Source organism: Penicillium pulvis (assembly GCF_028828015.1).
Source record: "Penicillium pulvis strain IBT 33274 chromosome Unknown scaffold_8_segment0_segment0, whole genome shotgun sequence".
Taxonomy (NCBI): Eukaryota; Fungi; Ascomycota; class Eurotiomycetes; order Eurotiales; family Aspergillaceae; genus Penicillium; species Penicillium pulvis.
The window spans coordinates 3,430,935-3,452,395 of record NW_026643080.1 but is presented as its reverse complement, the minus strand read 5'-3'; the positions used below and the strand labels follow the sequence as shown (position 1 = coordinate 3,452,395).

The window sequence follows — 21,461 nt, the reverse complement described above, 5'->3', positions numbered from 1 at the left end:
ATGCATGTATTTAGCAGCACTTCATTCCCTTGTGTCTCTGTTCAATGCCTCCATCAGGTCCTACCGCCAGTCTCACCAAGAAGAATACGAGCTTGCTATCCCTCCCTTTGTGGGTGTTAAGAAATCCACGCTGCTTGTGTCAGTTGGCGGGCGAAGGGTTAGATTCTTGTCTGAGCTAAGAATGCAAATCATTTCCGTCCCTTGCTTATTGACCACTATGGGTCAACGTGTCTTCCCTAGTGTATCGCCTAGGGCCTTGCCTTAGACTCTCGTGCTGGCAGTGAAGTCGCATGTCGCGCGGGGCTATAGATCACACTTATATGTAAGCCTTCCCTCAAGGATTGGCCGAATTTGGCTAGAATAGGCCATTAGTCGTCTGCGATAATCTCGTCCGATAACCTGAACACGTCTTCCATCGGGCCTCCCAAGATCTAAGTCTAGCAAAAAAAGATAACAGGGCGCCTCTACCCTTCTTTCATGCCCGCAAAACGCACAAGCCCAAAATGACTATAGTGCTTGTCCAACCTTCTCCTCAGCCTGCGGCTGCCAATGGGCCCGGCATGCCCCTTCACGACCACAAGGACGACTGTACCTATCCCGCAGAATTGCTCTCACCAACTCCTTTGCCCACGAACTGCCAAAGTGCTTTTGTTACACCGACCGTCCCTTTGACCCCCGAGTGGATGAAGCTGCCTGCTCTAGACCAAGTCGAGAATCGTGCCATAGTTCCCGTGGTGCTGATTTTCCAAATGCCCTCGCCTGCTCTTCGGCAATCGCTATTGCGAGACTTGAAAACCAGTCTGGCGAACACGATTGGAGAATTGTCCTTTTTGGCGGCAGACGTTGTGCCGGAAGATGACGAACAGGGATCAATCCAACTAGAAATATCGGAAGACGCTGGAGTATGGTTCCACTCCCAGGAGATGCCAGAAATCGATTATCATACGCTCGATCAACGAAGATTTCCATGTTCGGCATTCCCGTGGACATCATCGGTGATACCAGAGCCACGGCTTCACCGCTCGCAACGAAGTCCTGTCCTCACCGTGCTCGCGACATTCATCACCGGCGGACTACTGCTGACATTAAATAATCACCACTCTGTGAGTGACGGTACTGGAATGACACCTTTGATTAAGACCTTTGCAAAGCATCTTGCGGCCTTATCAGAAGGCCGGTTTGTTTCGTCGAAGGATGTATTTCCAGAGGAAGCACTTGACCGATCAAGCCTCTTTGGAGGTAGCGGAGGCAAACAGGACTGCGACATTCCGAATTACCGACGGAGCGAAAATTACCGATTCGCTCGAGAACGCGCGCTGCTTGAGGCTTTTGTCGCTAGGGATGAGAAGCCCCAGCTGTTGCAGAAACTCCAACTTTCGCATTGGGTTGTCTCGAACAAGTCGCTGCTCGCAATGAGAGAGGTTGCATCGCCGCTACATGAAACTAAAGATTCGCCCGTCTTGACAGACCACGCAGTATTATGCGCGGCGCTGTGGCGTCATATTTCCCGAGCGCGACAGTTATCCTCTTCGGGCATTACGACAACCTCCTTCATTAACCCCATTAATATTAGGAGGCGAATGGACCCCCCGCTTCCGCTGGAATATGTAGGCAACGCACTCGTGCACGCCAAAACTTCTGCAGCAGTCTCTGATGTGGAGTCGGCAGAGCCTGGAACGCTATACAAGCTGGCAACACAAATCACCCATGCGATCGACTGGTGGACGCCAGAGCGTATTTGGGAGCTGATTGGAGCAATTGAATCTAGTGAAATGGTCAGCAAAATAGAGCCCGATATGGACAACTTTCAAGGCCCAGATCTAGAGGTCAGTAACATCGCGGCGGTTGGAGATATGCTCGAACTTGACTGGGGACATCAGCTGGGGAAGGCGAAGGCTATACGCATTGCGTACGCGCCAGTCAAGGATGGCTGGGTCCTTGTGTTACCTCAAAAAAAGGGGGAGGGTGTAGAGATGCTGATAGCCCTGGAGCAGGATGTTATTAAGCGCCTGGGGCAAGACAAAGAATGGCTCCAATTTGCCCAGGAATCTTTATAAAGAGTCTGGCTATCTTGAGGCTATATCGCTGATAGTTTGAGTGGATGATATTTTTGGCTTCATAGGCTACTACTGTAGGCAGTCATGCAAGCAATCTTATCACAATACATAGAGACTAGTACGTGCACGATGTCGTGCCACTTCGTACATCAAATTACACACTTTCCGTCCGTGCACGCGGCTACGGCATGATATAGCGGCCAGGAGCTCGTATGCTGATATAAGCATAAATTTTATGATTTTGAGCTGGTACCTAGGCTTAGCTCAGAGTTAGTGAGCAAATCAAGGCGCTCAGATCAACATCAGTGAGCAGATCACTGTGCTTATATAATGATCACTGATCGGATCAGTGCGCTCAGGGGCATGCTCAGGTTTACTCAGTGAGCAAAAAGCGGCGAGAATCTAGCGCTAATTTGGAAAAGGAAAGTCAAGAAGTGGGAGTGGAAATCCGGTACGTAGGTATTCGCCGGGGTAGGTTATTCCCGTGGTGGGTTGATCGGTAGGGAATCCCCGTTGTGGGCCCATGTAGGTAATCCCCAGTAGGGATACCCCGTGCAGAACTTATAAGAACCCAATTCTTTATTTCTGTTCCTGCATATCACGAACAAAACAATCTTGGAATATCTACAAGATGGATATCGTTCTAGATATTCTTGACACTTATGTCTTTGATCGATGCTATGCATCACTCTTACCGGATCCATCATTCGGAAACTCCACCTTGGACTTCAAACCACCAGTCAATCAACATGTTGGCGTATATTATCCATTGCAAGCATCCGACCTGGCCTACGCAAGTCTATGGAAGCGAGATGATATTCTCAGACAAGGAGTATCATTCTTCTTAATTGCATTGTATGTGTTTCCACCAACTTTGGAACACTATAACCTAACAAACTATAGAATCTTCGCCTGGGCATTATACCTCACCGGCAGCTTCGTCCTCTACCACACAATCTTCGACAAGAGAATGATGCAGCACCCTCGCTTCCTCAAAAACCAAGTCGCCCAGGAAATCGCCCAAGGCCTCTCCTCCATCCCAGTGATATCCCTCCTCACAGCCCCCTTCTTCGTCGCCGAAATCAGAGGTTTCTCGAAACTATACGATTTCAGCAGTGAGTCTCCCTTCTGGGGTTACACGCTTCTGCAGTATCCGCTCTTCATTCTGTTCACCGATAGCGGCATCTACTGGATTCATCGTGGTTTGCACCACCCGTGGGTGTATCGCTGGTGCCATAAGCCGCATCACAAATGGGTGGTGCCGACGCCATATGCTAGTTATGCGTTTCACCCGTTGGATGGGTGGGCACAGAGTTTGCCATATCACGTCTTCCCGCTTCTTTTCCCGTTGCAGAAGTGTGCTTATCTGGGATTGTTCATGTTTGTTACTTTGTGGACTGTTTTGATTCGTGAGTTCCCTTTGCCCCGCTTCTTTTTGCTTCTGTTTGCTGGGCTTGTAGCTAATTCAATGCTACAGATGATGCCGAGTATTTGTCTACTTCGAAGATTATCAATGGTGCGGCGTGCCATACGATGCATCATTTGCACTTCAATTATAACTATGGGCAATATATTACGCTGTGGGATCGCCTTGGAGGAACGTACCGCACACCCGAAGAAGATGCGTTCAAAATCAAGCAGAATGAGGAGGAGAAGGCTGCAAAGGCTTTGGAGAGTGCCAAGAAAAATATTTGAGGGAAGAGAAAGTCTAGAATTGTATATATGTATCATTAATATTTAATAAGGTTTCATTCTCGTTGTACTCTGTTGGCCTCACTCAAATGCTGCATAAAATCATTGAGGTTGCCCAATTCATCAGTTGCCGTGTTGTTAAGATAGGCAAGGCCTGCCCCTGGTTGGTTAGCAATATCCAACGTAGCCGTTAGAAGCCACCATAACTCTTCGGCATGTTTGGGATAACCGAGATGGAGGAACTGCTTTTGGTCTATTGAAGCCATCACCGAGTCCCATATTCGTTTCCAGTTCTTAGCGCCACGACTTATTGTGTCGAGTGGAAGGAACTTCAGAAGCCCTGTCCTAGTTTGGAAGGCGAGGGAGCTCATAGCTGTTAAGCTAAAGTTAGTGTCAAGCTCTGAAATTGTTGTCAGGGAACATACCATAGATGAGAATCAAAAGATTCTCTGCAGATAGCGAGAGGCCCCAAGGTATCGGGGCTCCTGATTCGGGGGTTTCTAGCAGCTGTGTCACCACATCTTTCAGAGGTGGTATAGGATGCTCAGTGGATTTCCTTGCTGCAATCCGAGCAAAAGAGTCTGCATCTTCGGCTTCCCATAGCTCGGCACACCATGGCAAGTGACAATCCATTTCAAAAATGGACAATGCCGGGTGGTTTTTGAAACAGACTGTAAGGAATCCATCGGCTAGAAAAACCCAGCACGCGATTCTGTCCAGCATGAGCAAACATCCAGCAAACAATATGTTGTGAATCCGCATACCTAATACACACTTCCTCGGCCACCAGACCCCTCCACGTCCGATCATCATTTGCTTTAGGTGCTGTGCGGCGCTTTAATTGAAAAATCCCTAATGACCTGATAGTGGACACCAAGCATGGATGTCGCATTATACGAATGCGACGCCTCGTCTGCATATCATCACGACCAAACTGGAGCATTTCCATAATAAGAGCAGCTTGCACCAAGTGCACCGTAGGTAGAATATGCTCCGGATCCTTTGATGACTGGGTCGTTAGATTCAGGATCTTCCGGAAAATATACTCCTCCGCCACATCGAATATCGAAGGCGATAAAACTGCACCATCCAGTGGTGTTGTATATGTTGCACCCGACAGGAATATCGCGAGCAGAAGCGGATTTGACGCATTTCCGGGATCAAAGGTTGAGAAATGGATAATAGGTAAATGCCAGTGGAGTGACTGAAAAAAGGCCGATATAAAGGCCGAAATATTGGATACTCCGAATAACGCGGTCAGTTGCATTATATCAAGCGGTTTATCTTCAGCACCACCAGGTGCCATAGATTTAGAGGTCTCCACTAGCTCATTCATCAACTCCGTCAGCTGATTGGAAAGCTTTGAAGGGAAAAGCGCGTCAGGCGGGTATTGATAAAGCAGAGAGTCTTCTGTAGCAGGTGGAAGCAGGAATGGGAATTCGGCTCCCCTGAAATCCTCGGCAAAGGCCGCTAGTGGGTCAGATGGTACGAGTGCATCTTCTAGATGAGAATAAATTGACTCGAGATTCCTCCGAATAGAGAATTTCGCAGTTTCTCCTATTGCAAGCCGGTCCTTTTTAACGGCAGGATTGGCAAAATGTTGGAGGAAGAAGAATGGGTTATTACCGTTTGAGACTGTACGAGGTGCCGCGATAGATAATGAAGCTGGCAGCTTTGGCAAGCAGGGGCCAACGGTGAGTGCTGAAGATTGGGCTCCAAAGGTACACTGTCGACCGATAGCATCGCAGCGAGTGCAGGGCGACTTTCTATCACATGCTGCTTTTGCCAAGAAACATTCGTCGCATGATTGTCTCTTTCTTCCTGGTTTTGCCGCAGGAGGAAGTGGTAGATCATGCTTTTTTGCACACGTCTTACTATGTCGCCTGGTGACCTCTCTAAGCGCAGGTTAGCAACAGATTCCGAGGAGTTGAAAGTTTACATACGGCTTTAAAAATGATTTATTGCAAAATGGACAGCTTGAAGCAGCTTGCTGCATATCTACGCAGCGGTCAATTGGGGAAACGTTCATGGTAAGGGATAAGCCGTAACTCACGGGTAGCCTCATGACGGTGCAGATGTGTCTTCCTCTGATATGATTTATCGCATTTTGTACACTTGAACATGATTTTTCTCAATGACTTGGCCCCTGTCTGTGTATCATTATTTATAGAGCCGGCTCAATTGATGTCTGGTGCAACTCGGGATCTCACGATGCCGAAGGCAAGAAGTCGGAGATGGCGCTAACCCCAATTAGGTAACTCCGTCGGACTGCATGAGTATGGAAGCTCACTTAAAAAAAAACAAAGTAGTATTCACAACGCAATGGACCTAAAAGGAAAATCTATGTACTTATTCCTATTTCCAAAAGTCGCTTTCTTGCCGAATTTCTGCTGCCTTGGCCTCCTCCGCTTCAGAGTAGCTTGTCAAATCCGCATCATCTGTTCCATAAGCCTCACTAATCGCATCTTCAATTTGATCAAGCGTGAGCCCAATCAACCCTAGGGACCGAGAAAGGCCAACCTGAGACATCTCTACTCCAACTGCCGCCTCCACAATTCCATCGCCGCCCTTGGAAGTAAAATCCGCCTCAAATGTGCGGAACAAGGTCCGCAGAGGAGCAAGTACCTCGCTACGGAAGAAAAGAACTGTCTTTTCTAAATGAAGTTGATCCCGGAGAGGGGAAGAGAGGAGTAAAAAGTAGAGATTCAGTGCGGAGTGGAGAGCAGGACCCTCGGTCTGGGTTAGGCTGATCCAGCCATCTATGAGCTTAGTGGACGCAGCAACTCTGGCCGTCTTAAAGAGGAGTGGGAAAAGAGACCAGAAGTAGACTGGGTCTTGGAATATTGTGTCAGGCGAGGTAGCACCGATTATCTCATCTTTCAACCATGAAACAGCGCTATCTCGGGCGGACTGGAGACGATCATCTTCCAGAATTGTCTGTATGAGTTTGAAACGCGCAGTTGTAGATGGGTAGCTGTGTACAATGGTCGCGGGAATTTGGCGCACAATACCATATTCCTTGTTAGAAGTACAGCCTGTCAAAGTGATAACAAAGTTTTTGAACTCGGCGTGGCTGGATGGTGTGGTAGTTGGTTCTTGTAAGGCGAAGACAGTCAAGGCTAAGAGCGAATCGATAAGGGCTTGCGGCTGGCCATAAGCAACTTCGTCCAAGCTTTCGGTATCTCCCAGGAAGTTTTTGTAAATCAAGGCTAGGTCGGGGAAGATGGGTATCCTCGGTACAGATTCACCAGATCTGAATAAAGTTGAACCTGCAGTGCGAGCTGCAAGAAGCAACAAGGAGCCATGACGCTCCAGTGAGATCTCGTTTGCGGAGGTGGTGGGCTCATCAAAGTCGAGGATTTGAGGCTGGCTATCAGGAGAGCTGGAAATGATAGATACGAGGTCGGCAGATTCGATTCCAAAATCGCGCGATAGAGCCTAGGGCAGAAGTTAATACTTTCGCCATTATTCAACTGCGGAGACAAGTCATAATATTCCACATACCACTATCTTCCCCATGATCATATCACGTTCCTTCAACTCCGTGGTGGCGGTATACGCCTCTGACTGGGACTGTTCAGGCAACTTCAACGCTGGGTGGAAGTGCTCCTGCATCCGAACCGTCCAAGACATCCCTGGGTCCATTGGACCTGAGTGACTCAGCAGATATACTTTGAGTACTTCGATTAGACCGAACTGGAGGAACTTTTCAACCAGGATGGCCTCATTGGCTACGGCCGGAGCCCCCTCTGCTTCTGGGTCTGGAGCGGACGAGATCGAATTCACCCGCAGAACGGCCGATTGACTGTCGGATCGTGGGGGTGGGGCTGGTCGCTTTTTTGGGGAGATGTCTCGCAAGAACTCGAGGAAGGCCAAGGTCGTCTCGTCACTCGGCATGGACGTGTAGGCTTCTAAGGCCGCTTGAAGCGAGGTCGCAACGAAACGGCTCGGGGATTTGGTCTTAATGCGGTTATGAAGTTCCGACAACATCGCCAACAAACAATTGAATTGGAGGCTGTGTGCTGGAAGGCGCTTGTCGGATTTGTCGTCTGCGAGGTCCTCCTCATCCTCGTCTTCTGGCTGCAGCTGCATCAGGGCCTCGGATACTCGCAAAATCACCTCTCGGGGATTTCCGAGTCTTGCAACATCATGAAGACAGTCTGTAGATGCTGGCAGCATTGGGAGGAGGAGTTTAACAAGATCCCAACCGATGTTGGTAGTAAGCTTTTCATCTTGAAGGAGCCGGTGCAGCAGTGGCAGGCGTTCGGGGGTAAGTTGATATTCAAGGAGTGTCAGATAGGTGAGGTAGTCGGTAGCCGGAGGCAGGGCTTGAACGAGCGGATTCTCTGCGTCGGCGTCCATGATGGGATTGTATGTCACAGTTGAAGTTGTTGGGGCTTAGACGTCCCGCGCGGGGAAGAAAGGTACGGAGAGTGACATCACTTACTTAGCCACAAGTGGCGTGTGGCTTGACAGGGACGGATTCAAATTACATAAGTGAAATGGACAGAGTGTGGACAGAATGAAGGGAAGTTGGTCAACCTGGAAGATTCACTAGGACATGTATCAAACAATACGCGAAAGACAATGCTTATACTGCTCATGTTGTGTGTAGACACGATCTTACCGCCGAGATAATCGTCCATTCTGCCGAACTGCTTCGGTTTCGTCGGCTTTCTGAGCCCCTTCAAGCTGCTGTATTCCTCTTCAATTTCTGCTCTTTTTCCGCGATTAGTGAATAATGGTCAACGGGACGTGTCCGTACTGTGAATTCCTCCTAGCCTTTCTCCAGTGAGGTTTCCATTGGGCTTGCACGCTAAAAGGCCGGCTGCTGATTCAAAACTCATCCCGTGAAATTGATCATGTAGAATCAGAAGGTTTCAATCAACATACCTTCATACAGCAGCATAATATGCCGCCATTAGACCATGCTTGATTATAGTGAGAATGTTAGATTACCATGCATTGGAGCCAGACTCGCCCCATGTACAGAGGTCATACTCCTGTCTAGTCACAAGGGGGAAAGCATTCACGCTTGAATGAGAACAAGCGTGCAGATTCTCTACTTTGTGAAGTGATCATCTTCAAACAATTGATCAACACTGCTCCGTACCGACACTCCCTGCCTAGGAACCATACTGGCTGACGCAAATATGCAGGGGCAATAACCAGTGCCCCTTGTGTTTACATCAAATGTGGCCCGTGCTGGCTTCCACTCGAGAGGGCAATATTTCTTATTACAGTGCCCTGCATTACATCAAGTGGGCGTTTGAGTGCAAATTTAAGTGGAGTTGACCTACTAAAAATCTTCCATGAAGGTTCTCAGTAATGGTGGAACGGACTGTATCTGTGAGGCCTCCTGGAAATGCTGAGGTAGAACCAAAAGCTTTACAGAGGAAACCTCTTGCGCCTTCAGTACTTCCGCGACCCCAGAAAATTGCAACAATCATTTTGGTATGCGCGATTACCTTCGTCGGACCTGCCTCTGCGGGAATCTACTACCCTTCACTGGGGCTCCTTGCTAGAGATCTTCAAGTTTCGTACAGTAAAATCAGCTTGGCCGTCACAGCATTCATGGTATCGTTTATATCAATCTTCTGATCTCTGATTGTGAAAGTCGTGAAACTCATGTTTACCGGTAGATTTGCCAGGCCTTATTTCCGTTGCTGATTGCGGGATTTTCTGATGAGCGAGGTCGCCGTCCTGTGCTGCTTGCGGGCCTGACTATGTGCATCGCTATAAACGTTAGTTTAGCGCGGCAGACCAGCTTTGCTGGTTTTATGGTCCTACGCTGCTTTCAAGGCTGCAGTGCCAGCGGGGTATCCGTTGCCGCCATAGCCACCGTCAACGATATCATTCGCCCCGTTGAACGCAAGGACTACCGGATATTCACCTCGCTGGCCTACACACTTGCTCCTGTGACATGCCCTATATTAGGCGGCTTATTGGCCCAGAAATTTGGTTGGCCAAGTATCTTCTATTTTCAAGGCGTCCTCGCTGGCTTTCTTTTGGTTCTCGTGGCCTCCTTCCACCACGAAACCTGTCGTGCCCAAGTTGGAAACGGCAGCGTACCTCCGAAGCAATGGAACCGCCCACTAATAGACATTTTCTGGCAAAAGCCCGCGGCCCCTCCAAATCTTGAAACACGTGTGCTACTGAAGCGCAGGTTGACTCCTTTCCAAACCATCAAGCTTGCATTTCGAATGCCTGGTTTCTTGCTCATTCTCTTCCAAGCAACGCTGTTCGGTGGCTCTATTGCACTCATCGTGACAATCCCTGTTCTATTCGCCAGAAAATTTCATTTCAACCTTCTTGAGATTGGCGCTGCTCATCTAGCCTACGCCTTAGGGGGCTTCACGTCGCGGTGGATTTTTGTCCCACTGTCGGATGCCAACATCCAAAGGCACAAGCGGCTGGCTGAAGTGACTGAAGAGACTGGTTCGGCTCACATGAGGACCGATCGAGCCCGCTTGCAAGTAATAATCCCCATTGTCTACCTGGGGTGTGCCTGCGCTGTGGCTTACGGTTGGATACTGCATTCCAAGGTGCATGTCGCTGGCCCTATCATAATGCTCTTCTTGCTGGGAAATAGCCTGACAGGTGCCTCTTCCTTGCTGACGGGTCTGATGTTCCATTTGAATCCGCAACAGCCGGCCAGCGCCTTAGCTGCCATGAATTCATTTCGTTTCCTCTGTGCTGCTGGGACAGCAGCTGCGGCCACCCCACTGATCAAGGCTGTCGGAACGGGCTGGATGGGGACAATAATTGCCCTGGTATATTTCGGGGCATCAAGCCTACTGTGGATTATGTATAATTACGGGCATCGATGGCACCCAGCAACAGCCCCGATCATCTCTGGAAGTATATAAATGAGTACCAATTTTATTATGGTAGATGCACGGTAGACACTTTTAGTATGTACATATGCCGGTATCACAGCCTTGAAGTATTCAAACTCCAAAGAGATAAGGGCACAATCCCGATGACCAGACAGCACATGACCTCGGCAACGCATTCCAAAGCGCGATGATCCTCGGAATCTTTGACTCTGCGTTTTCACTTGCACCCCAATATTATGATCATCATGTCCGAACTGGATAGTCCAATTGACCTGGATGGTCATCTAGCTACGAAGTTTGTTATCGCCTTCGGCTTCCAATGGGAACTCCTGCGTATCTTTGTCCACGTTGTTGTAAACGATTCCAAGTCGCTCTTTGAAAGGGCCCGGTATCTCCCATGCATTCTCAGGGTCACGTAGCCATAACCTCAGGAGATGACGCCTTGTATCATCAGTACATATTGAGTAGGATCATAATAGGTTCTGTACTCACTGTTGTCCTGGTGTATCTCTGAATGACTCTCTAGAATGAATGATGCTAAAATTATTGACGTATTGAATGTCGCCTTTTTTGAAGTCAAGACGGACCTGATGCTTTTCGCCCAAGAAATGGAGGGCGTCCAAAGCCTCTGCTTGAGCCTCAGTAATTGGAGGAATATTTGTTGATCTTGGTGCGTCAGGGGTTCCAGTAAAGTCGCGGCGTATAACATGGACGATGACCCTTTCAGGAGCTGAGCCAGTTGCAGGTTGATAATGGAGGACTGGGAACATTTTACAGCCCCCCGGCTTAGCACCGTGTCTATTAGAATGTTAATAGATGAAATTGATGAGAAGGCTCCCTGTGTCTATACTCACGTGTCATGTGGCCAATCTCCCGCCAATGTCTCGATCAAGTCGGGCCTTGTGACTGCCAACTCATTGTAAATCTGCCAGCTACTGGCCAATTGACTGCTTCCTCCCTCAGCAGCTGTTTCAAGACAAAACAGGGATATGATGTCTCCAATGTCAGTATGGAAGTTCAGTCGATCGGAGGACCATGTTGCAATACGGGCTTTCTTGGTTTCCGATGGGCCGACAAGATCTTTCACGTGAGTGAGTACCTTTTGAGACGGCCTGATGACGACTTGACGGCCGCGTTCAGATGCGACATGAGAGGAAATGCCAGCATAAATGATAATATTTTCCTCGCGCGAGAACTCATCAACAGGGATACCACGAACTATCTTGAATCCATGGCCATTGTGGACTTCATTTGAGACATCCCGCAACTTATCATGAAGGTTTGGTAGAGGGAAGGTATCGGGGCCAATGTGACCCAGAGGTTTATCAAGACCTATGAATGGTACTTAGCAAGTGCTCGGAAACTTATTGGCTTGATGATAAAGCCCTACCACGAAAGTAGGCCACGGCCTGCTTGATCTCCTCCAGATCTTCAGAGCTCAGGTGATATGTCCAGTCATAGATGGCTGGCAACGATTGGCCATCCCATACCAAACCAGAAAAAAGTCTTTTGGGAAAGCCTGTAGGTAGCTCTCTGCTCAGATTTTCATTTCTGAGTCGACGCGCTGTGCGGTCTAGCCATTTTTGTCGGATCGGCTCATTGTCGATATCTGGTTGTTGGGGCTGCAACGTAACTGTCATGTTGGCCTTCTTAGTGCAAAGTATGGTGTTGCGTTGAAGGATCTTGACCGGGGTCCTCAGAACAACGGCATGCTTTACATATAAAAGTTTCTATATTCAACAAGGTTCAATTCGCGGCAGATATGGCATTTCGCTACACCGCATCTTTTCTGCAGCATAATCAAATAGGAAAACGATGATCTATGTGATGTCAATCATACTAGTACTATGAAAGTATGAAGCTTGAATGCGTACTAGATTCCAGATCTCTGATTCAATTTCACATAACTACGGATACCTTGAAACAACGCTAAGCAATAGCAAAAGTAGTGGTCATCAGTCTGATACAACAAACCTCGACTGAACAACAGTGAGAGATGAGAGCGTTTGCGATGATAACCACACCGCTGCTTCATATCTGAGACCCTGGCACCTGGTCATGTAAAGGCACTGTAAGATACAATGTCATGAAGCTGGTCTGGATACACAACGTAGTATGTGGTACCCTGCAGGACTAATTTTACATGAGGTGATGATGGATTCATTAATTCAGATTGAATGTTACATGTTACATATTCTGGCTTATCCAGCCGATCGTCGGATGACGATTTCCGGGCACTGATTTAATAGCACAGTACAGCAGGTAAACAGTATAATACATGTTCCAAGCAGGGAGACACATGCACCTGTGGCCCTAACGCAGCACATAAGTGCGATGTGCATATCTAAATATTGGCAAATGAGGCATGTGTGTTGAAGGATCAGATCGTGCCTTATCTGAGACAATTTGAGTGTGATCTAAGATTTGGGCTTCTAAGTTTGTGAGATGTGCTGAAAAGGCTTTTCTGGGACAAAATTACCGAATGATGGGCCAATAACACCCCCTGTTGGATTGACAGGGCTATTTGTCCTCGGCGGTGAAGAGGTCTCCCAGGTAAAACGGTAGATCATATGTATGAAGCAAATACGAGGATCTGCCAAGGACTCAGACAAGCCCATTGTTGGGACATATAGTGGAATGTTCTATGTCAGGTGAGGCATCGATCCCGTGTGGCTTCTACTGTACCTTCAATCGGGTTTGGGAAAGCTTTGGCTATGTATTATAAACCCAGAATTTTAAGAAGACAACAGGAAATATGATTTTCACTCTATGTGTAATATCGATGGCTGTTTCCCTTAAAGACCATTCAATGCCAAGGCATTGGTCCACCTTGGTAAAATAGCCAGAGGATTATGAATAGCGACGTAAATGCAGAAATTTCAATAATTCTCCAAGCGTACTGTGTAAAATGATACACCTTCTTTGCCACAAATGCTTGGTTGAAAACTCTGAAGTTATTTGTTTTCATCATTGGCCTCTCAGGGATTGGGACATCGAGAAACTTGCAGAGAGGTTCCCATCCTTCTTTGACATGGTAAAGGAGCAGTTTCTCTGGTGGCACTATGGCTTGAATTTTCTTGTAGTGGTCTTCAAAGGCTTTCTTCCCATTCTTCTCGAAATCATTACCCCACAGCACTCGTCGGGACTTGAGGAATACTGGCCGAACCCAGCGCCATGGCATGAAGAGAATATGATCTAAGAGAAGCATCGGAAGCGCCAATGGGTCGTCGACTTGTCGCAACATTGATTTTCTCACCGACCTAAAAGCCTCGTTACTTCTAATAGTCCAAACATTCCTTCAATTTTACTTACGCTTGCCATTCGTTCACGTCTCTTACGGTCAGAATGACTTTGGCATCCGGGTATGCTGCGATAAGCTCTTCGGCAAAGCAAATTGCGGGAACATCAGAGACAACCTGGCAATGACCCAGTAGCTGATCGAATTCCTTGCGACCAAATTCTTTTCCTTTCCCTTCGTATTTTGCCTGCAATGCTTCCCACCATAGCTCGCAGTCTCGAGGATTGATGGTCAAAGCATCTCGGCCATGGTAAGCGTGCTGGAATCCGAGGAATTTGAGTGCACTCGTCAAGGCTATGAAAGCAGTATTGGTCAGCTGAGTCGCAACCGAGGACTTAAATATGTTGGTGGTGAGCACTTACAAACCGTGCCTGTACGAGGGAATCCAAGCATGATGACCTTCATGGGCACCTCCCGAGTACTGTATCGACGGTCAATATAGGTCGAATTCCTGTTTCGGCGAATGGCATCGAGAAAAATCTCCATCCTGGCGACAAGGAAGAATACAATCAAGGCAAAGACTGAGATTCTACCGAAGTGATGGATGTCTCTGCCAATGGCTTCGAGGCATATATAAACTCAATATCGATGAGACAAATTTATCGCTTTATGCAACACATGACACATATGACTACCACAGCATTCCATTTCCTTTTTCATGCTCAGACTCGCTTCTTGGTACATTTTACAGTCTTATCAACCTATCCACGCATTGTTTCACCTGAAGAGAGTGGCGGTGACTATTTGATATGCATCAAGTAAGGCGCAGTAACATAGCACAATTGCTTTTTATGGTCGGGAATCACAAACTGTGAATAGAACTGCAAGGAGATCCCTCGGGTATTTTCATGCTATATTAAGGTTCTGGCTCGTATTAGGATGCCGATCAAGTGCCACGTACAGTGGGTATATATATCTCCATACATATTTTGATGGAGATACAATTTCTTGGCTACATACCATACCGCAAGGGTTCCAAGGTTCTTCCAATCTCTTCTGTCCTCCAACATTGTTACGATCTTTGAATTAGTACACAAAGCTCTGGCAATTTCAAGCTTGCTGCTCTTTCGAAAAAATGACTACAATATTTGAGCAATAGTCGCACAATACGGTTCTATGTTCTCCTGTTAAACTCCCCTGGCTCGTAAATTTGTCCAATTTTTGGTTCTCTATTTGTTTATTCTTTTGACTTTCACGGAGATGGCGATCTGCTGCAGTTTACTTTCGCTTCATCGTGCAGCTTTGGGGTTGCAGATCCTGGAATGTAGGAGACCTGTACTCAGTTTTGTCCTATAATAGCGTATGACTGGTCATGGAATTCAATTGCACTCAGCCAACCTTCCGATAGAATATACCAAGGAAGACGTTATTTTCGAGTATTGACCCTCACCCCTCTTTTTCCTTCACCCCTTGCAAGCCGCGCATTATTTTTGGCGCATCTATGACTTACTGACATTGGAGACATTCAAATCACAACGCCGATAGTAAAATTATCATACCATCTCAACACGACGCAAAGCCACCCGCATTATGAATATATTTCAGATCGACACCTTTCTCCCAAAACTCCACACCCGGTTCCGAGTAATTCTTAGGCCGGTAACCCGATAGCCTGAAGTACATCTCACGTAGTTTAGGTTTCAAAACTTTCGACGAAACAGAGAGTGGAACCTCTTCACCCTCCCGTAGGATTCGTAGAATTGTGGGCAACTTGTAAATCTCCAACTTGGAGGAAAGGTCCTGACGGATCTTGCAAAGGTTGATGTCGGGGTTCCGATGTCCACTTTCCTGTCCTGGGTAGTTGCTGCTACCCCGAAGACGAACGATTGCCCCGACTAACTCTCTCACCTCATAGTCCATAATCGGAAGTACATAGGCCTCGGATATGTAGGGCAGGGCTTTGAGTTCTTTCTCGACTTCTGATACCGTGACTTTGTAAAGCGAATATCGAATCCCTAGACAAGCATGAGCCTTGTTCATATGAAGACCTCATTGTGTGGTAATACTCACAGTCGGATGAGGCTCGACCCTGAAAGAAGTATTTGTTTCCTACTCGACGAACTATATCCCCCGTTCGGAAAAATCCTTCTTCATCAAAAGCAGCTTTTGTTGCTTCTTCGTCGCCGACGTAGCTGGGCCATGTTAAAGGGTAAATCATAGCAAAAATATATGAAAAGGTTCTCACTGTGTGAACATTCCCGGCATCTTGACAGAAAGATGACCTTCATCCCCGTCAGACAGTTTGATGGAAGCCTTGTTTACAAGCTCCCCGAGGCATCTCTAAGAAAACCGTCAGCAAAGCCTACTCATTATATAAGAGGAACACACGTACATCCACCCATGGATCACCTGGAGAGGTAGCAAAAACAGAGACTCCAGTCTCAGTCGAAGCATATCGTGCGACAAGCGGCATATTGGTGAGGCTTTTCCAAAATTCAACTGCAGAGGGATCCATCACAGAGCCACTTGTGATTACCCTCCGCAAATTAGAAGCTCCGTGAACATAGTGATCATGTTCCTCAGCCGACAAATGACGAATATTGGCCTCATAGTGCTCTTGCAGCGTCTTTGCATAGACAGGAGAGATAAACATCCCTGTTATAGTTCCTTCTTTCAGAACTTTCCAAATTTCCGCGGCATAAGCGCCTGATTTGAGGGATCGAGCTCTTCCTCCCTGCAAGACAAGGCCTATGGGCGGTAACACGGTTCCTACCCAGTGCAGTGGTCGATACATGAGATAGAGCTCGTCGGGATCCATGCGGATTTTGAAATATAGCCGTGACCGCGGAATAGCGGCGGCTTTGGGGCGTCCAGTCGAGCCGGAGGTAAACAATATCAGGGCGGTCTCTTTTGCAGCAATGGTGGTATCTTCGTCTATCTCCATGTCTGAATACATGTTTGGGTTTGATCGCTCAATGGAGAGCATCTGAACTGGCCCATTTCCATTACCAAGCAGTTCTTGAATGTCCGACGGCTCTTCCGGCACACTGCTGTCGATTAAGATGACTCTGACATTGGCTTTGTCAATCATATAGACAAAATTCTCCTGCTTTGGATTAATTGCTACAAATCATGAATCAGCATAGGGTGTAAATGTATGCCTAGGACCAAATTGAAACCTACGTAGTGGTACAAACTTTCCCCCAAGTGCAGCAGTAGCAAGGAAGCCCACTACGAGATGGTGACAGCTGGCTGTCATGATTCCTATGGAGCCCGCATTGCTCTTGAGGAAGCCTCTGTTGTCGAGCCAGTCGCGTGGAACCTTCTCCCTCAAAAGCGCTCTCAGATATGTTACATCCGCAACAAGAGTTCTGTAGTCTGTATCGATGCCATAGTCGTCATGAATTATCACTCCAGAAAATGTGTGACTAAGCTTCTGAAGCTGAGTGAAGATAGGATCATTTGGAAATCTTTGCGGGAACAGGCACTGGTTATTCAGACCAACCATCTTCAGAAATTGGGGTTCCAAAACAGATTGTGAAGTATCTATGCTTAAATGTAGAACATGTCTTGTTCATGTTGTTACTGGGATTGACATGTCACACCGCTACTCGTGTCATCTCCTTGCCTTGACGCCTCTCTGCTACTGTATCCCCCCTACCTCTCCAGATAAGCTCGGAAAAGCGACACACAATAGAAGCAAGTCTTGACTGTAGGATTGCGCTTCAAAAAAAGTTTGACTTTTGCACCCTTGGATAGAAACTCCTAAACTCCGGCAAAGCAGCATTGGGAAGTCAATGATTCAGGAGCCAGAAAGAAAATAAAAAAACGGAAGTAAAAAAAAAAAATTAAAAAAAAAAGAAAGAAAAAGGAGGAAAGACAGAATGATAGGCCTTGCTCTACAGCAGGCTCTGTCAGATCTTGAGGTGGAACGAACCGGAATCGTGGCATAGGTATGGTCAGAGTTCTGAGTCAGATTCTGCAGTTCTTCAACGATCGCAAGAGAATGAATCTGCGCCCATATTTAAGCGCAATAAAAGGCAAGGGGTGAGCGTCAAACTGGACTGGAAAATCCAAAGTTACCTCTATCAGTCACATCTTCTCGTTTGCTATACTACGTCATAGATTGTACCTGTCCAGGCACCAGGTACCAGGAACCAATTTACTAGCTATCGCTACAGTACTATATTAAAGTAAGTGGAGGTAATTCCAAGACTCTATTAGATTATAGGTGCACTTGAAATCTCACACCATACCTATCATTTATTTCAACAAGTCAATCTTTATGATCATACAGTAGTGTTCGAAATCAGCTGTACCGCCATACTCTTACTGCTTGACTACCGGAAAAGGATTCCGGGACACGCTAACCACCTTTACCGCCTCGTATCTCCGGCAATACTGTCATTGTCATGATTGTATCGCCATATACGATTCATTGACATATCACTGTAATACTATATGGATCCATCCAGAATTGTTTTGTAAAACTTGCCAGATCTACCAAATGTTGGCCCGCTAACCACCGAGTGGGCCACACGAGCGACACCCTGTACCATATAGTAAACGCGATATAATTCAACCTTGATATCTCAACAACCCAAAAATCTTCCTTGTACGCGGTTAGTCTTTTTAAGGCCTACCAGTAGTATATCTTTGGGATTTAATCGGTGATTAAGTGAAAGATCTATTTGAATTTGAAATGCCTATGTTTCACCTGTGCAGGGTTTTTCAAGGTAATTTTGCAGACCGGGCTATTTCTATCCTAGATAGTCAGTCAGAAGGCTTTGGTATAGATTGGGCTGATCGTTGTCAAAATATCAAGTTATGGTTTATTAGATATACTATACTGTTATAGGGTAGCCCGCTCGCTCGTGTGGCCCGCTTAGTGGTGGACGATAGTAGCTTCCCTCTCACGTCAGCCACGTTTTGTGTCTTGCCCCTCATTCTTCCCATGTATAGCCTAGTTCTCGCCTTTGCGTACTACTTATTGAAGAATCACTAGGTTCTTAGTCCATATGCCTAACTTAAACAACTTTCTACTCCATTTTACTTTATTCTATACTTGCGATCAAGATGGCGGACAAATCCCTCAAATCCACCTGCCATTGTGGCGCCATCACCGTGATCGTGCCTTATCAACCAGAGGAAATCAACGAATGTCAATGTACAATCTGTCGGCGCTACGCAGCCGCTTGGGCGTACTATAAAGTGAATGAAATCAAATTTGACCTAAAAGAAGGCGCCAAACTCTCTCAGTACGTTTGGGGAGATCGAGAGAAGTCATTCAATTCCTGTGAGAATTGTGGATGCGTGTAAGTCTCGATCGGCTCATTATCTATGGGAATCTATAGATAAGCTAATATCCTTCACCTAAATGTAGATGCTATTGGTGGCCATTTGAAGAAAAGATGCCAGACGGTGGTGCAGCTAACTTCGGCGTTAATACGAGGAATATGAATCCCATGGAAATCCTGCACGTCAACCGTAAGATTGAAAATGCCTGGGTGTTCGCGCCAATCAACGATAAGACCATGGCGCATGAGCAGGATCAGGCTAAGTACTGAACTATTCTTCTAGAAGTTATTGCAATTGAATTTGACTCGGGTTTCTACGAATATTGATGATCATGGCTTTGCTGCATTCGGCTTCGGCGGCCACCTGAGACGTGGTGAAAGTCTAGGTATCTATTGAGTCACGAAAGAAATCAAGCTTCGAAGTAGGAAGCCTAGGAGTCATGACGGTAATATTGGGCTTCCGTAAACTCTTAGTGAAGACATTTTGATAGTGATAAGAGTAGTCGTTAAGCAAAATGGAAGGGATCGAATTTGTAGGGCAGTAGTATAAATTACATGGTCTAATGATCGGGATCACATTGTAAGATTCCTTTTACTGGCTGAGCAAGCGGTCTGGGAGGCGGACTGGGAGTAGGTTTCCATAGGACTAGCGCATACCGGTCCTTTGCTCGGGATTCAAGATGGAAGAATGAAAAGGTATATAGCTGATTTCGAAAAGTAATGAAGAATTCCCTCTCAGTGATTGTCCCTGAGTAAATACTTGTACTGCCACATTACACTAGTCCATTGCGCACCGACCATGGTTGTGCCCCCCGGAGGCGCGATCCGCTTTGATCATATACTTCGTCAGGACTTTACACGAACTTTGAGGATCAGGTCATGAATTTTGAGCAATAGATATTCCAATGTCATATTTAATTCAACACGGCGATGCTGTAGCTCTAGTCCCATTAATAGGGCTGCAAAACCTGAAATTGGGGAGGGGGTTACGTAAAACACATGCCGATTGTTCCGATGCATACTTGCACCTAGTACTTTCCTCATCTCTGGACTTCTTCTATATCCTTCTCTATACATCCTGTTGGAATCGTCCTTTCTTCTCTCCATAAGACTCGCCTGTTTCATCTGTGCAACTTTATCATTCTGCAGCTGAATCCACCCTTGAGCAGTGGCTTAAATAGACCAGTTCATATCCTATACCTTTACACCCAAACCGTCTTTTGCCTGACCTTTTGAGGTGTTGCTTGAAAGGACAAGCCGAAAAGGGAATACATCAAATACCAAGGAGAGACCTGCATCAGAAGAAACCCCATATACATCCTTTCAGCTTGGAGACTCCCCGCGATATCTGGGATCTGCGAAGATCAGAATCCAACAGTCATGGCGACCGAGACGCAAACCGTATATACCACGTCGATACCGACACACATCCCCCATACCTCGGCGATGCAAAAACTGTTCACCGGCAAGCCAAACGTCTTACACAAACGGCGGCGTAACCCCTTCCAGCGCTTGGTCGACTGCGTCCGACTTGGATACTACCGATACGAGGTGACTTTTGGTCTTTACGTGATGACATGGGCTGAGAAGTGTGTCACCAACATCATTGTGTTGACTGTCTTGGGGCTGTTGTTATGGGCACTAGCTTTCTACTTCCCGTCAATACTGTACCACAAGCTCACTCGTCTGGTGTGGCTACTTACCGGCCACAGCGACGCAGGAGTCAGGGTACCGGTGATCATTGACAAGCACGGGAAGTATATGTCGCCTTCATCAGTTGCCTAACCGTCGCCTTGTGACAGGCCTTTGCTCACCAAGCGGCATCGCCTCCTTGTATATACCCGTATACACCTGGCTGACTGTTGTGGATTCAACTTGCTTTTTTATTCTTCCGATTTGGCGGTTTCGATTCTTCCATTGCCCTCTCAGAGGGGCATCCATTGTGCACACCATCTTCGCCCTTTTCCTCTGGCATTCGTGGCATATACCACATCCTTTGTCACACGACCTTCGCCCTATAGACACGGTATGCACCCTTATTTTTAGCGGCGATCGACAATACCCGAGCACTACATATAAATCCACGCTCAATCCTTTCCTTTTCTTCCCCGGGCATGCGCACGGGCAAGGGGGCTACTTTAAAGCGGCCCACAGATTATTATTACTACTCGTCCTAAATACATAATGTCAAATGTTCAAACCTATCTTTTTCTAGTACGTAATCTTCATTCTAGTCTGTGGCGCAAGGCTTACATAGCGCGCGCTTGGCACTGCGGCTCAGATTGCGTGCGTAACGGGACAGCATATTTGCAAAACAGTAGAGAAGACACGGTCTGGA

At 47.0% G+C, this 21,461-nt stretch overlaps 10 protein-coding genes across 10 annotated transcripts; 5 read left to right on the top strand and 5 right to left on the bottom strand.

Annotated features, from left to right (window-relative positions):
• Positions 1-503: 503 nt before the first annotated feature.
• Positions 504-2,057, top strand: N7503_010716 (transferase family domain-containing protein; the record flags this gene model as incomplete). Its single annotated transcript, XM_057070262.1, has 1 exon — positions 504-2,057. The coding sequence occupies one exon, from the start codon at positions 504-506 to the stop codon at positions 2,055-2,057; it is 1,554 nt and encodes a 517-aa protein (XP_056916873.1).
• Positions 2,058-2,688: 631 nt separating this feature from the next.
• N7503_010715 (sterol desaturase family protein) lies at positions 2,689-3,752 on the top strand (the record flags this gene model as incomplete). Its single annotated transcript, XM_057070261.1, has 3 exons — positions 2,689-2,912; positions 2,961-3,466; positions 3,535-3,752. 3 exons carry the CDS (start codon positions 2,689-2,691, stop codon positions 3,750-3,752), a joined length of 948 nt encoding a protein of 315 aa, XP_056916872.1.
• Positions 3,753-3,805: 53 nt separating this feature from the next.
• On the bottom strand, positions 3,806-6,023 carry N7503_010714 (uncharacterized protein; the record flags this gene model as incomplete). Its single annotated transcript, XM_057070260.1, has 6 exons — positions 3,806-4,122; positions 4,175-4,461; positions 4,514-5,644; positions 5,693-5,747; positions 5,803-5,899; positions 6,009-6,023. 6 exons carry the CDS (start codon positions 6,021-6,023, stop codon positions 3,806-3,808), a joined length of 1,902 nt encoding a protein of 633 aa, XP_056916871.1.
• Positions 6,024-6,104: 81 nt separating this feature from the next.
• On the bottom strand, positions 6,105-8,111 carry N7503_010713 (uncharacterized protein; the record flags this gene model as incomplete). The annotated part of the gene is made up of 2 exons (XM_057070259.1): positions 6,105-7,187; positions 7,254-8,111. The coding sequence occupies 2 exons, from the start codon at positions 8,109-8,111 to the stop codon at positions 6,105-6,107; spliced, it is 1,941 nt and encodes a 646-aa protein (XP_056916870.1).
• Positions 8,112-9,475: 1,364 nt separating this feature from the next.
• N7503_010712 (uncharacterized protein) lies at positions 9,476-10,618 on the top strand (the record flags this gene model as incomplete). The annotated part of the gene is made up of 1 exon (XM_057070258.1): positions 9,476-10,618. One exon carries the CDS (start codon positions 9,476-9,478, stop codon positions 10,616-10,618), a length of 1,143 nt encoding a protein of 380 aa, XP_056916869.1.
• Positions 10,619-10,872: 254 nt separating this feature from the next.
• On the bottom strand, positions 10,873-12,228 carry N7503_010711 (TauD/TfdA family dioxygenase; the record flags this gene model as incomplete). Its single annotated transcript, XM_057070257.1, has 4 exons — positions 10,873-11,029; positions 11,081-11,386; positions 11,443-11,920; positions 11,979-12,228. 4 exons carry the CDS (start codon positions 12,226-12,228, stop codon positions 10,873-10,875), a joined length of 1,191 nt encoding a protein of 396 aa, XP_056916868.1.
• Positions 12,229-13,394: 1,166 nt separating this feature from the next.
• On the bottom strand, positions 13,395-14,372 carry N7503_010710 (sulfotransferase family protein; the record flags this gene model as incomplete). The annotated part of the gene is made up of 3 exons (XM_057070256.1): positions 13,395-13,848; positions 13,901-14,180; positions 14,249-14,372. 3 exons carry the CDS (start codon positions 14,370-14,372, stop codon positions 13,395-13,397), a joined length of 858 nt encoding a protein of 285 aa, XP_056916867.1.
• A 1,017-nt stretch (positions 14,373-15,389) lies between these two features.
• N7503_010709 (class I adenylate-forming enzyme family protein) lies at positions 15,390-17,334 on the bottom strand (the record flags this gene model as incomplete). Its single annotated transcript, XM_057070255.1, has 5 exons — positions 15,390-15,841; positions 15,897-16,018; positions 16,072-16,166; positions 16,219-16,949; positions 17,010-17,334. 5 exons carry the CDS (start codon positions 17,332-17,334, stop codon positions 15,390-15,392), a joined length of 1,725 nt encoding a protein of 574 aa, XP_056916866.1.
• A 1,552-nt stretch (positions 17,335-18,886) lies between these two features.
• Positions 18,887-19,393, top strand: N7503_010708 (GFA family protein; the record flags this gene model as incomplete). Its single annotated transcript, XM_057070254.1, has 2 exons — positions 18,887-19,141; positions 19,210-19,393. Exons 1-2 carry the CDS (start codon positions 18,903-18,905, stop codon positions 19,391-19,393), a joined length of 423 nt encoding a protein of 140 aa, XP_056916865.1. The 5' UTR covers positions 18,887-18,902.
• Positions 19,394-20,503: 1,110 nt separating this feature from the next.
• On the top strand, positions 20,504-20,908 carry N7503_010707 (serine palmitoyltransferase small subunit family protein; the record flags this gene model as incomplete). Its single annotated transcript, XM_057070253.1, has 1 exon — positions 20,504-20,908. The coding sequence occupies one exon, from the start codon at positions 20,504-20,506 to the stop codon at positions 20,906-20,908; it is 405 nt and encodes a 134-aa protein (XP_056916864.1).
• Positions 20,909-21,461: the final 553 nt, after the last annotated feature.